At 46.5% G+C, this 15,303-nt stretch overlaps 1 protein-coding gene across 1 annotated transcript in view; it reads left to right on the top strand.

Moving 5' to 3' along the window:
• Positions 1-5,627: 5,627 nt before the first annotated feature.
• Positions 5,628-15,303, top strand: part of ISX (intestine-specific homeobox) — a 23,020-nt gene continuing 13,344 nt past the window's right edge. The window contains exon 1 of the mRNA XM_006865287.1: positions 5,628-5,946. Coding sequence (XP_006865349.1) covers positions 5,628-5,946 — 319 coding nt within the window. The remainder of the gene's footprint in view (positions 5,947-15,303) is intronic.

Raw genomic sequence — 15,303 nt, 5'->3', positions numbered from 1 at the left:
TCTCTCTCTCTCTCTCTCTCTCTCTCTCTCTCGTTTCTGGAGGAAGACTCTGGTCTCCTCCTGCTTCTGTAGCCCTGCATTCCTAGAATCCTAAACAATCTTCATGTGGTAGCTGGCTTCCCCTTTTTGCATTTGTTTGTCTCCAAGGCCCTGTTGTGGCGCTGTAGGATAAACACTGGACTGATAGCACAAGGTCGGTGGTTCAAACCCACCAACTGCTCTGTGAGAGAAAGAGGAGATTTTCTGCTCCCATAAAGATTTACAGCCTTGGAAACCCTATGTTGTTATTGTTGTTCAGTGCCATCAAGTCGGTTCCAACTCATAGCAACCCTGAATAGAGTTTCCAAGGAGCGGCTGGTGAGCTTCAGCCGCCAACCTTGAAGGTCAAACCAACTTTGCTGACCAGCGCCATTAACCCACAGCACCACACCAGGACTCCTGGAAACCCTATACAGGGTTACTTTGAGTTGGATTCAGCTCAGTGGCCGTGAGGTCTCGAGGTGAGTCTCTGAGTCTTTGGTGTTCCAGATAAGTCGGAAGAGATTGGGTTTAGTATACATCTACACAGATGTGGTCTCATTAATGTAACAAAGAAAACCCTGCACCCACAGGTATACCCCAAAAACCCACTGCGAGCCGGTGCTTTCCGACTCAGCAAACCTCTGAGAGAAAGTAGAACTGCTTCCTTAGGTTTCTGAAGCTATAAATCTTCATGGGAGAGAAGAGCCTCATCTTTCTCCTGGTGGGTTCTAACTGCTGATCTCGTGATTAACAACCCGATGCCGAACACACTAAATGGTCAGGGCGCCCTTATCCACAGATATAGGAGTTAAGATTTCAACACATATCTAGGGTAGGGGGACAGACAGTTCAACCATTCTGGATATCATGAGTGTCTCAGCATGTCCCTGCTACAATCATACTGTTGTCACCCTGTAACACCCAAATGCAAAGTGGGATCTCCCACAAGACTCCCTCAGTGACCACTGACCACTGACCACTTTGCAGCTGTGGAACTGTGACACCTGCAGCCATCTTTTTCCTTCTTCTCATCACACCCACCCCAGAAGAAGAGTCCCTCCAGGTGAGTTGAGTCTCATTCATCTACATCTCCCTAGCATTTGGTACATACTAGATGCTCAGGTAACATGTGTGGAATGAGCATGCACATGAATGATTCGAGAATCAGAGTCTGGAACATGAAGGCTGAGGAGGGGATTTCCACCCCACAGACAATGTTATCTTATCCTGTCCAGGAACCAGGTTCACCCAAAAGAGACAAAGTAAAAGAAAATCAAATTAGGTGCTAGAACAATTATACAGCATTTTTACACAAATAACACGCACCCTCTACATTTTATTAGCCAACTGTTCCCTTCCCCCGGAAGTATTTTTGTAAGCGCAACTATACCAATTATTTTTTTACATGTTGTTATTTAAAAAAAAGTTGACATAGAACATTTGCAAAAATACCTCCAGTGAGAGGGAGCAGTCGGCAAAGAAATATTAGAAGGTGCACGTTATTTCTGTAAAAACATGGTAGCTCTGCAAAGTTCTCTCTGAGACTCAGTCTCTTCATCTACAAAATGACAGGGTAGGACCAAATAGCTTCTGTTATTACGGTGAAGTGGGGAGGGGCCTGGGCTACAGAGCCCGACTAGGCTGGGTTTGAGGGAGCAGTGTTGATTCAAGGGTAAAATCCTCATCTTCCAAGCAGAAGACCTGGGTTAAATTCCTGGCCAATATACCTCATGTCCTTGACAACCTCAATCTCTTCTCCATTGATAAGAATGCTGTTTATTGGTCCAGTGGTGAGGATTTTTGTTTTCTTTACATTGAGTTGTAATCCATACGTAAGGCTGTGCTCTTCAATCAACTATCAACACTCGTGGAAGCAGCAGTCAAGAGATCAGACGACATATTGCATTGGGCAAATCTGCTGCACAGGACCTTTTAAAGTATTGAAGAGCAGAGATGTCAGCTTGAGGACTAAGATGCACCTGACCCAAGCCATGGTATTTTCAATAACCTCATATGGATGCAAAAGCTGGACAGTGAATAAGGAAGATCATAGATGAATTGATGCCTTTGAGTTGTGGTGTTGGAGGAGAATACTGAAAGTGCCATGGACTGCCAAAAGAACCAATAGATCTGTTTTGGAAGAAGTGCAACCAGAGTGCTCCGTGGAGGCCAAGATGGCTAGGCTTCGTCTCTCACACTTTGGACACACTGTCCAGAGAGAACAGTCACTGGAGAAGGATGTCATGCTGGATAAGGTGAAGAGTCAGAGAAAAAGAGGAAGACCCCCAATGAGATGGATCGGCCAGGTGACATCATCGATGGACTCAAATGTGGCAGCAGTAGTGAGGTTGGCCCAGGATTGGACATTGTTTCATTCTTCTGTGCATGGGGTCGCTATGAGTCGGTTCTGACTTGATGGCACCTGACAACAACAACAAAATACTTCATGTACAGCCGCCACTCTTCTATCAGTGGAAGCTTTTGTGCTTCTGTGATACTAATCAGTCTTCAGTGGCACTCCCAGACTAAGACAGAGTAGGAAGAAAGGTCTGGCAATATACCTCTGAAAAACCAACCTATGAGTGGGGTTAGGGGACCTCTACAGCAGCTAACAACAATCTAGGTTTGAACCCTGACTCTTTGACCCCTGAGTTGTGTAAACTTATATGTGGCCTGCCGCCTCTCTGAGTGTGTCTCCTCATCTGAAAAGTTCCATCAAGTCTCTTTTGACTCATAGAGACCCACCTGTGACAGAGTAGAACTGCCCCTGAGGGTTTTAAAGGTTATTATCTTTAAAGGTGGAGAAATAGAAGAAAGAAAAAGAGGAAGAACTTTAACATGATGGACTAACACAGTGGTTGTAGTAATGGGCACCAATAAGCCATTGAGAGGATGGTACAGAACCCGGAAGTGTTTCATTCTGTTGTGCATCCAATTCAACAACACCTTACAACAACAGTCTTCCCAGAAGGAGATTGTGAAGTCTTTCTTCTGCTGAACCACTGGCTGGATTCACACCAGTAACTTCGCAGCTAGCAGTCAAGCACTCAGCCACTGTGCCACCAGGTCTCCCTCTAAATCAGCATTCATGACACCTGATAGGGTGTTTCATGGATTAAGTGAGGCAGCGGTTCCGGCACCTGGCTTGGGGCCCAACGCACAGGCAGAATTCCCTGACTCATTTATCCCCTTCACTGCTTCGGCCCTTCACACACCTGTCCTCACTGAACCAGCGGCCCTGAATTAGTCACAGCCTCTATGTCCTTACAGGAAAGGAGACACTCCCTCCCTGTGCCACAACCCTTTAGCCAGCCTGAGGTGGCCCTGCTGTCTCCCCTTTTTGTGTTTGCTTGTCCCTAAGGTCCTGTTGTGGCACTGTAGGATAAGCACTGGACTTTGAGTTCTCAATCTCCAGGCTTTTGTCTATAAAGGACGATGGAACATGATTCATTCTCATCCAGGCACAGAGGAAAATGCTATTTCCCAGCCCCCTGGCACCAGGCAGGGTCATGTGACTCCTTGTAGACACCGGAATGTGAACAGAAATGATGTACACTATCATTTCTCCCCTTCCCAGCAAAACTTAAAGCCTGGAATTTGAAGACGTTGGTACCACAGTTTGGAAGGTGCCTGGGGCCCTGCGTGACAATGGGGAGCAGGGTCCTCTTTCCCAACTGTGGCATGGGACAGCAATGGAGCTCCTGAGATTTTAGCGTTTACTTGTTATTGCAGAAGAACTTAACCAGCTGCTGTCGAGCAGCCTCCAACTCATGGTGTCCCCACGTGTGTCAGCGTACAACTGTGTTCCCTAGGGTTTTCAATGACTGATTTTGGGAAAATGGCTTGCCAGGACTTTCTTCTGAGATACCTCTGGGCAGACTGCAACCTCCAACATTTTGGTTAGCAGCTAAATGTCATAATCATTGAGACCATCCAGGGACTTCTGAACCAGATACCATTGGGTCAACTCTAACTCATGTTGACCCTGTATGTGTCAGAGGTGAACGGTGCTCTAGGAGTTTCAACAGCTGATTTTTCATAAATCAACCAGTCACCAGAACTTCCCTCCAATGCACCTCAGGGTAGATTCAAATGGCCAACCTACCACCCAGGCTCCTTGCAGCAGAGCCCAGACACTTCTAATTAAACTAGATAGCCTGACACGCCTGGGGGACCTGACTCCTAAAACAGATCTTTCCCTTCTCCCTAACTCCAGGTGAGTTTCTCACTCTCCTGACTGGCCCAGCCCCTCCCCTCTGCTTTCTCCTTTCCAGGAGAAAGTTGGGTTCTCCCTCACTGTCCCTCCTTGTATATTTGTGTTTGGGAGCCCTGTGGCCAGAGTGACATCCTGGATGGAGTTCCCCAGTGGGTCCTTAGATCAGGGACCACCATGACCCTCACCACAGCCCTGCATCTGGGCCTCAGTTTCCCCACATTATCTTATGGACCTCAGAGGCCTCCCCTGCTCTGGTATTTGTAAACTCACCTGAATACACATGCAGCTGCCCCCAGAGTGGCCTCCAGCCTCGGCATGACCCATGAACTTTTTGAGTAGAAGAAACGATATTCATTGGCCTGGACACACTTCCTGGCCACTCTGCTCCCACCTGGCCAGAGCCAGTCAGTCCCCCAGCAAGGCCCCTGGGACCTGGGACCTCACACACAGCCCTTGTCCTCTCTGTCGCCTGCCCCTCCCCTCTCACACACACATACCTACCTGCCTTCAGGCCTGCAGGAGGACTGAACACTTCCTGTCTTATCAGCCCCTTTTACTGCCCTCTCCTCCTTGGAGACACATTCTCTTGCATCAAGACTCCTGGCAAGGGCAGATCAGCCTCTGTTAGTTCCCAGAGACTGATGATTTAGACAGAGATGAGACACAGGTAAGGGACCTCAAGTAGAAAGAACCCCAGAACGAAGGGAGGAGCACCTGGGGCCAAGAGCCCACCAACAGACTTGTGAAAAAGGCCAGGGAACAGGAGAAGGGAAGAAAGCCTGGGTCTGACCTGTCATCCGTGGAGAGGGCATGGGGTGGCCCGCACCTCAGCCTCCACCTGGGCTACAGCAGCACATGCTCTCCAGAAGACCTCTTCTAGAGTCTAGAACCGAAGGAGCTGAATTGACAGAAGGCCAGGAGGGTTTCTGGGAACACGCCCCACATTCCAGGGTGGCCCAGGACTGAGCTGGCCACCTAGGGCCCCAGGTGGCGCTCTAGTCTTCCACTGGCCTTACCGGAGCTAGCAGGAAAACGTTCTAATCAGAGTGAGGGCAAAGGTAGACACAGCCTCCTGGTCTTGTCTGGGAGCGGACACCATCTTCTTTCCAGCCCTGGTCTTGATTTCTCCTGCTCTCCCTTGGCACCAACTTGGGGCTCCAGGCCTGGACTGGGAAGTAGAACAGCAGCTACCAGTAAGAAGGCGCTTGACTGGAAGATGAGCCCCAATTTGGCAATGGTGATCCCCTTGGTGTGGACCTGGTAAGGGCCTAGGATGAAGAACATTCCAGCTCCTGTTCTTCTGCTGTGATCTGCCCCCTCTCTCCAAGGATGCTGGGAAGTAAGCCATGGAAATCCTTACAGAGACAGAAGCAAGTTTGGACACCCAGACATGAGGCTCACGGAAGATTCTAGGAACATTCTCCTGAGCACACACCAACCCCCACTTCCTCCCTCACCACCCCTCCTGCCAGGACCTTCAGCGAGTGCCAAGGTGGGCCCTGCTCTCCACAGGGGCATGAAAGAGAAGAAGGAGGAATTCTGTGAGACCCCCAAGAAACTGGGTCTATCCTTCTCCATTGAGGAGATACTCAAGAAACCCACCGAGAGGGACAATGTGGTCAGGACCGAAGGGACAGGGGGAGAGGGCACTGGGCCAGCAGCAGCCACTGCCAGCCGACTAGAGAGGCTTCCACATGACCAGCCCCAAGGTAAGTGCCTTGTAGCCATTTCTTTGTCCAGTCCCTGTCTCTATAACCCAGGTAGGGAGATTCTCAGTCAGCACTTGCTAAAATAGCTGTTGTAACCAACCTCAAACCGTGCCCTACGGTGTCCACACCATTTTCATGGCATTTTGCCTGTTCTGTTTGTCACGGTTGTGAGGTGGGGGGTATTTCACCAGAACCAGTTGCCATTGAGTAGATTCCAGCCCAAGGCAGTCTTGTGGGTGTCAGACAGAATTACGTCTCATAGGGTTTTTCAAGGTTGTGACTTTTCAGAATTAGATTGCTGGGCTTTTCTTCCGATGTGCTTCTGGGTGGGTTCAAACTGTCAATCTTTCAGTTTGTAGTTGGGCACTTAACCTTTTGTGCTACCCAGACTGCCTCAGAAAAGATTAACTGCATTTTTCTAGAAGACAAAACCAAGGAGAGAAGACACATCCCCCACAAAAACTACCTGAGTAGTTAGCACGAGAATTGAACCCTGGTAACCAGAGACCATCCACCATAGATTATTCTTAAAAATGGCTTCAATCCATACTTTCCAGCTGTACTGAAATTCTGCATTTCCAAAAGCTTAGTGATGGCTCCACTGGTGGTTTTCAAGGTGACTTTGGTGGTTACTCCAAGATTAGTCATGTTAATAATTCTGTCATTATTTCTGCACTAAAGATCTATTGATAACAAATGATATTAGTCATCTATTTATGGTCATGATCTGAAGTTTCCTTTGAAAAGAAATTGATTTAAGTAAAACAAATCAGTCTACTTGGGGAAGTAGTAAGCAAATAATAAGACAGTTGCGGTGTCAAAATGTCAGAAACTATGCAGGTAACGTCTAAAAATCGTTAGCAATCTAGAGTGTGTAAAATACTGCTGGGTGAGGAGGGCAGTGAACTGAAATTCAAGACGCCTGGGCTCTCAGCCTAGAGCTGGCACCAACCCATAGCAAGGCCCCTCTGAGCCTCAGTTTTCCCATCTGTAGCATGACCAGTTTAATGATAAACAGGGCACTGTTGTCTCCAGACAAACTATTAACATGCTCAGTTGCTAACCAAAAAGGTTGAAGTTTCACTGGGTGAAGCCCTGAAACTATTCCCCTAAGAGAATCATTAAAACTAAACCAAAAAACAGTACCTCAAGTCTTCTTTAAAACCAAACACTAGCTTAACTTACTAAAAATGAGCATTGTGCAATTTTAATAACTATCCCTATAGAATCTGTGTTGGAAGAAATAACAGCCAGAGTGCTCCTTGGAAGCCAGGATGGCCAGACTTCATATCTTATACTTATTGTCAGGAGAGACCAGTCCCTGGAGAAGGAGATCATGTTTGGTAAGGTGGAGGGTCGGAGAGAAAGAGGAAGACCCCCAATGAGATGCATTAGCACAGTGGCAGGAGCAATGGGCTCAGGCGTAGCAACGATTGTGAGGTTGGCCCAGGATTGGGCACTGTTTTATTCATAGGATACGGTCGCTATGAGTCAGTACCGACTCAAGGGCACCTAACACAACGACAATATATGGGGTGAAAGTGACAACAGCAATTAGAAAGATTAGCTAGGGAGCTTAGGAGGGCTGGGGGGCAGTAAGTTGATGTTAATGGAGAAGGAACAACTCAGGAAAGGGTAATATGTGTACAATTTGAAGAATGCCATCACCGTCGCTGAACTATACACGGAGAAACGGTTGAATTGGTGTGGGTTCTGCTGTGTGTATTCTCAACAGCAACAACAAAATACAATTTCATAAAAGGAAAGTCTACAGAGCACCGCTCTCCTCTGAGACATGGGGGCTACCATGAGGGAGACTGGACTTGACAACACCTGGCTGAGTCACTAAAAGGCCCTTAAGGTTGATGTGCGGTCATTTTCCCCTGCAGAAGGGTGATCAGCATGCCAAATAGGGCAAGAGCTGGGAGACTGGAAGCCACGGTTCTCGCCAGCCTCAGTCCCTCCCTGCCCACACAGGAGCCCCTGGGCCAAACCCAGGGCTTGTTGCTGCTCACTGTAGCAGCATGTGCCATAGGACAAGGAATGGAAGATGGCAAGACAGAAATGGTGCACACTGCCCTCCTCTGGCCCAACAATGACGATGGATGCCTAATTTCCCCACCTGGTAACACTCACCACACTTCAGGGGCTTCATGGGATGGCTCGCACACATATCCATTTGAATCTTCTGGAGAGCTTGTTAAAATGCAGCTTTCCAGGCCCAGCACCCAATACTCAAGAGGCTGAAGTGGTGCCCAAGAATAAGCATTCTAACAAGCTATCCTAGAGGATTCTGGTGTTAGGTGGCCTAGGGACTAATCTTTGAGGAGACTGAGGCTCAGAGAGGCAACAGGACTTGTTCCAAGTGACAGAGCTGGGATCAGGAATGTTATTAAGACTCCAAGGCCAGTACTATACCTCCGTCCTTTTTTTCTCCTGGTGGGTATGAAATATCCCCCCATGCCTTTCCCCTCTTGTAGGGGCCCTCATGATCTGTGGTTTAGACCCTCCCAGGTCTCCAGCCAATAGAAAACCCTAAGAGACTCTCCCCACTTGAAAGTATCCTGGCCCCAGCCACCCACTCACTTCTCCTGGGAAAGACATTTCCCATAGCCAAGGATGCTCTGAGACCAGGGGAGATCCAGTTTGGAGGAAGCCTCTTTGTATTAAAAGCTTAGATCCTGGGAAGACAAAGGCCATCCATGCTTCTTTTCCAATGGCCTTCTGCAGGAAAAGCATGGTCCTCAGGGAGAAAGGGGAGAGGAAGGCAGGCAAGGAAGAGACCAACTTTGCTGTGTTAACCAGTATCAGTGCATAAGACAAGGCATAAGGTCTGCCCACTGGAGTGGGAGTGAGGCCAGCAGCCAGGAGAACATACCTTGTAGCAGGTGCTGACCTCTGCCCAGTTGTCTGGTGGAGCTGGCCAGAGGCATGGTGGATTAGTTGGAATTTAAGTAACATTCAACAGCAGGGATTGCCAAAGTATTCTGTAAAAGGCCAGATGGTCAATATTTTGGGTTTGTGAGCCATACGTTCTCTGTCACAATTACTCAACGCTGCAGTCCTTGCTGGAGAGGAGCTGTGTTATTGTTAAGTGCCATCGCATCGGCTATGACTCATAGCAACCACCAACCTTGCAGTTCAAACCGATCTTTCAGTCCAATGCATAATTCTACAGCACTACACCAGGATGGACAATATGAAAATAATTGTACATGGCTGTGTTTCAGTAAAATCGTATTTACAAAAACAGTCAGTGGGTCATATTTGGCCTTGTCCTATAGGATGAACTCAGTGGCACTTGAAGTCCTTCACAGACTGACCTGTTCATAGACCTGAGCTTCCTCTCCCACGGGACCCTCTCTGCCTGTCACTCTCCACCCTGGAAACACATGGAGCGTCCTCAGAGCCTGAAGCCTTTCTTGTCTTTAAATGTCTCTGTGTCTTTGCTCTTTAGAAGATACTGGCTCCTCCCCGCATCTCTCTCTCATTTGTTTCTTACTTTCCTTCTGCCTCTCCTTCCTTTCTTTATCGGTTCTCCTTTTCTTCTTCCTCCTTTCTTTTCCATATAGGGGGATCTTCTCCTCCTTCCACTGTCTCCATCTTTCCCCTCACTCTCCTTCTCCTCCCCCCTGCCAAGAACCAGACAACCACTCTGCTCTGCACTGGGCAGAGGCAGAGGGAATCTCCAGGGTGTGGCCAAGAACTGCAATGTGTCTCAGGTCTTGGTATTAGCACCTGTGGCTTTGAGTACAGGAGCTCCATCAAAACAGACAGGAAGAGGACAGGACATGGAGCTTTCTAGAAGCTTGTACTTTTCCTGTGATATGTGTTCTTTGGGCTCCCTTCACTGGGCCCTCTCTCTTAGGCTGCCACGAGAACAGCAAACCAACCTGGGCATGGAGCATTCCTACAGGTCTCTAGGCACCTGGAGGTTGGTTCTAGAACTGAGGTTCTGATTCATCATTAAGGAAAGTACCAGTCACGGCCCCTGCTTACAAGAAAGCATTGTATTAATATAGACACCCCAAAAGCAAACCCTAAGGGGAGAATTGGAGTACATGTAGTTTATTTGGGAAGTCCCTGAGTAATTGCAATGGTTAATTAACACTCTCAGCTACTAACCAAAGGGTTGTAGGTTCAAGTTCACTCAGAGATGGCTTGGAAGAAAATTCTAAAAATCTACTTCTAAAATATTAGCCATTAAGAACCCTTTGGAGCAAGCTCTACTCTGATATTCATGGGGTATCCATGAGTCAGTCAACTCAATGGCAGCTGGTGTGTGTGTGTGTGTGTGTGTGTGTATTTAGGATGCACAAGGAATACCAGCTGGAAGGTAGTGAAATAAGAGAGGAGCCCAACCAACAAAGAGCATGTTATTAAGCCAGTGGCCACTGTGGGCAACCAAAGCTTAGATCCATTGGGAAATGAAATAAATACACTCTTCAGCGTTATCCCTATCCCACTCAGGAGTCCAGGGGACTTGGGATATTTAGGAATCCTTCTGTCAGGCACTGGAATCCTCGTGTGGCCCTGTAGGATAAGCATTGGACTGATAACTGAAAGATCAGAGGTTCACACTCACCAGCCCATCGTTGGAAACCCCCTAGGAATCAGAACCATTTCGATGGCACTCAACAACCATCAACAACCTCAGGCACTAGCTGAGAGGCACTGAGGGGAAGGGGAAGTGATACTGCTCCCCTGATACTTCCCAGATGGTTGTTGTTAAGTGTTCTCAAGTAGGTTCTGACTTGTAGTGACTCTGTATAGGGTTCGCGAGGAGTGGTTGGTGGGTTTGAATCACTGACCTTGCAGTTAGCAGTCCAGTGCTTATCCTACAGTGCCACACCAGAACTCCATTTCCCAGCTTAGTGCTGAGAAATACACACAGATTCTGGTGGTAGGGAGTTTATCCGGAGCACCGTCAGGTCTGAGAGAAGGAGCAGGGTCAGCTCTACCATAATCCTAGGACCCCAGACTATCAGAGCTAGGAGACACCTGGGTGGACAGAGGTGGGGAGTTACAGCATTGGCTAAAATTTCAATTAGATTTGGGCTAGGCAGGAAACAAGTGGACCCCTGTGAGGCAATGGTTAGGCAGTAAACTGCTAACTGAAAGATTCATGGTTCAAACCCACCAGTAACCCTGTAGGGAAACGACATGTCAACCTGCTCCCATAAAGAGTATTGTTAAAGTGCTGTCGAGTCGATTATGACCCATAGCAACCCTGTATAGGGTTTTCAAGGAGCAGCTGGTGAGCTTGAACCACCAACCTTGCAGTTCAAACGACTTTGCTGTCTGACGCATTAGCCCACAGCGCCACAACCAGGAAGACTGCAGCTTAGAAAATCCTACAGGGCAATTCTGCTCTGCCAAATGGGATCTCTACCAGTCCATATTGACTGAACACCACACAAGTACCAAATAACTACGACGTATCTACTGTCTGTCAGGCTTAGCCATCACGTCGTAGCAAATCAATCCAAAACTCAGTGGCTTACAATAACAGTAAACATTTATGATCTCATTCTGTTTCTATAGATCAGGACTTTGAAGAAGACTTAACTGGGTAGTTCTGACTTAGGGTCCCTCATGAAGGTACTTAGAGGATGTTTCGGGCTGAGTCATCTGAAGGCTGCACTGGGGCTAATGGGTTGGCTTCCAAGATGGTTCACTCATGTGACTGGCTGTTGGTAGTGGCTGTTGGTGGAAGGCCTCAGTTCCGACCCTTGTAGGCCTCTCCAAATACTGCTTGCGTCTCCTCACAAAATGGTGAATGGCTTCTCCAAGAACAAGCAATAGAAGAATGAGAGAGTCAGGTGGAAACTGTATACTTTGATGACGTAGTCTCAGGAATTACATAGCAGCACATCTACTAGCTTCTATTAGTTCGAAGCAAGTCATTGAGTCAGACCCACATTTAAGGAAAAGTGAAGTTAAAGCGTTGGGAGTTGGACATGGTATAGAAAGCAAATCACAAACACAGCCCCTGCCCTCATTTGCCTTCAAGTCAAGCAGGGAATCCAAATAATCACAAAAGTACAATAGGTGCTGGAAAGGAGGAGGATATGATCCTATGGGAACTTATTCTAGGGCCTATTGCAGGGAGTTCAGTGAAGGATTCCCAGAGGAGATGGCGGTTGAACTGCAATCTGAGTAGGGGTTAACTAGGTGAAGGGGAGGGCAGTTCGTGCAGAGAGAACCCCAAGGGCAAAATCGAGATAAGAGAGATGTTCAACATACAAGATTAAGTCTGAGACTACCCTGGGTCTTGTAAACTAAGATAAGGATTTTTATTTTTGCTTTGCACCCCAAGAAGAATGAAGAAAGAAAAAACATTTTAAGGTTTTAGGCAAAATAAAGTGTGCGATGATCAGTATTCATGAGAAGCTTTTCATTCCAAGTGACAACAAATTCTTTTAGGTTAACCAAACTAGAGAAGAAAATGTATTTCCTTGAAGAACAACCAAGAAATAGTTCCCCAAACTAAACCCTACGGAGGATAAGTCATCGCCAAGCCTCAACCACAATAGAAGCAAACCCAGGATACTGTCAAGTCTCTGCAGTTATTTCTCTGCTCATTGACACAGCCAACTGGCATTCTTCGATGGCTTACAAGAGTGCCCATGTGTTACCTCAGTCTCCAGGGACTGTCCTCAAACTATCTACAATCCCAAGTCTAAAATTCCCAGAGAAGGGACACATTGGCCAAGCTTGAGCTCCAACTGATTAACTAGGGCCAGAGAGTGTGGCTGAAACAGCAGTGTGTGTGTTGACGTAAGGTCTGGAGATTTGTTCTTGCTGATCCTTTTCTTCCCGTACACTGATCCATGCTGGGATGATGGTTCTTATTTCAAGATCCATGAATTTTTCATAGTTCATTTTCAGCCTCCATAGATAGAACTCTCATTGTTTTCTCTTTAATGATGATCTTCCTAGAGAGTCTGGCATACACACACCCCACAACAAGATACTCCTTGTGCCATGGCAGTTGTTAATTTTCTGTTGCCCAGAAATGGCTTTTTCCTGTTTGCAAGACTCTGTGGCTTTGGGTATCTCTAACCTGGGCACCATACATACTTGCTACTTGGTTCAGTCTTCTGTATGAGAGAACACTTAAATTCTTCCTCGTCTCTTGGCCGGAAGGATAATTAAATATGGATTCCTCCACTGAGTCGACACAAGTTCCTTGTCCTTTCCTGTGTCACATCCTAAAACATCCTCCATCTGTGCAGACTGTGCTGTCTGATTGTTCCTGCTTCCTTCACTGTCACAAGTATGGATGGAGAAGGGAATGGAGAAGAAAGTACACAAACACACACACATACAACTCCCAGCATTAAGACAGTTTGACTGTTGAAATATGATAGCACTATCAAAACACATGTAGTCTACTTACTGCAACCCTGTCACAGCTGTCTGAGCCCATGCCCATGTTTCAGTTTTGCCAGACCTAAACATCCCGTCCTATGAGTCGCACTGTAATGATATAACTACAACACACAAATGTGACAAAGTTGATCAGTTGGAGCTCAAGCTTGACCAATGAGTTCCTTCTCCGAGACTTTGGATTTGGGACTGAAGAGAGCTTGAGGACAGTGACTTGAGGCTGAGATAACACAGCACTTTGACAAACTCAGAAGAGAAAGTAATTAACTCTGCTTGTGGTCATCCAGGAAGGCTTCAGAGAGGAGGTGACATTTGAGATGGGAGTCAAGCAGAGAAGGAGAGGGTATGACAGACAGAGAGAAAGCAGTTCAAAAGAATAAGAAAGAATATTCTGTTTGATAAACTAAGAAATCCAGTGTGGCTGAAGATTAAAAAGCTGAAGCAAGGTCATAGATAAGCCAAGTCAGGTAGACCAATGGTTTAACTGAGCCAAGTCAAAGACTTTGGCCTCGATGTATATCAATGTTTTAAAACCATTGGTTGGGAAACTTCAGGCTTCCACTGACATGCATGCATCTTAGTTGTTGTTGTTGTTAGCTGCCATCAAGTTGGTACCAACTCATAGTGACTCTATGCACAACAGAACAAAACACTGCCTGGTCCTGGGCCAACCTCACAATCGTTGCTACGTTGGAGACCACTGATGCTACCACTGTGCCAGTCCATCTCATTGGGGGTCTTCCTCTTTTTCTCTAACACTCCATTTTACCAAGCATGATGGCCTACTCCAGAGACTGGTCCCTTCTGATAATATGTCCAAAGTATGAAAGATGAAGTCTGACCATCCTGGCCTCCAAGGAACATTTTGGATGTACTTCTTCCAACACAGATTTGTTTGTTCTTCTGGTATTCCATAATACTTTTAATATTCTCCTCCAAAACCAGAACTCAAATGTGTGAATTTGTCTACAATCTTCCTTATTCACTGTCCAACTTTCACATCCATATGAGGTTATTGAAAATACCATAGCTTGGGTCAGGTGTACCTTAGTCCTCAAACTGACATCTTTGCTCTTGAGCACTTTAAAGAGGTCTTGTGCAGCAGATTTGCCTAATGCAATACGTCATTTGATTTCTTGTCTTCTGCTTCCATGAGTGTTGGTGGTTGATCCAAGCAACATGAAATCTTTGACAACTTCAATCTTTTCTCCATTTATCTTAATGTTGTTTATTGGTCCAGTGGTGAGGAGTTTTGTTTTCTATATATTTAGGTGCAATCCATACCAAAGGCTGGATGAGGGGTGGGGAGAGTTAGTAGGTGGTCCCACATAACCTCAAGGTCAGCAGTTTGAAACGACCAGCCATTCCGTGGGAGATAGATGAGACTTTCTGCTCCCGTAAAGATTTATAGCTTCTGAAACCCTATGCAGGGTCACTATGAGTCAGAACCAACTCCACGGCACACCACCACCGCCACTGCTATTTGTTTGATCAGGGCTTCCTGTATGATTGCCTTTCAACAAAGCGTACAATTGCCTTTAATATATATATACATACACACACATAAACACTAGACAGGGGCCAATTAGAAATATTATATACACAAACAATATATGGGGAAAGTGTGTGTATGTATGTACATGAACCTGTAAGCTGAAATTCAAGCACCAAAAATATTATAAAAGCAGCTGCACATCTGTAAGAGAAGAGAACCGTCCCCGACCATTCAGAGGGGGTACTAAACCAGGCATCCCTAGAAGCTGAAGCAACAAATTACTCCTGAGCTTCTCAACAGCCTTCTCTCAATCATTGCCCTTAGTCTTTGATTTATTCTCATCTCTTTCCACCCTGGCTGCTTTCTCTCTGTACTTGTTGATTTACACAAGCAATCTTTACTTATTACAGAAAAATAGAAAATAAAAAGGAGAAAGTAAAAGAAAATATGACAATTCTATCTTCTCACCA

Source organism: Chrysochloris asiatica, unplaced genomic scaffold (genome assembly GCF_000296735.1).
Source record: "Chrysochloris asiatica unplaced genomic scaffold, ChrAsi1.0 scaffold00076, whole genome shotgun sequence".
NCBI classification, from domain to species: Eukaryota; Metazoa; Chordata; class Mammalia; order Afrosoricida; family Chrysochloridae; genus Chrysochloris; species Chrysochloris asiatica.
This window is presented reverse-complemented; position numbering and strand designations above follow the sequence as displayed.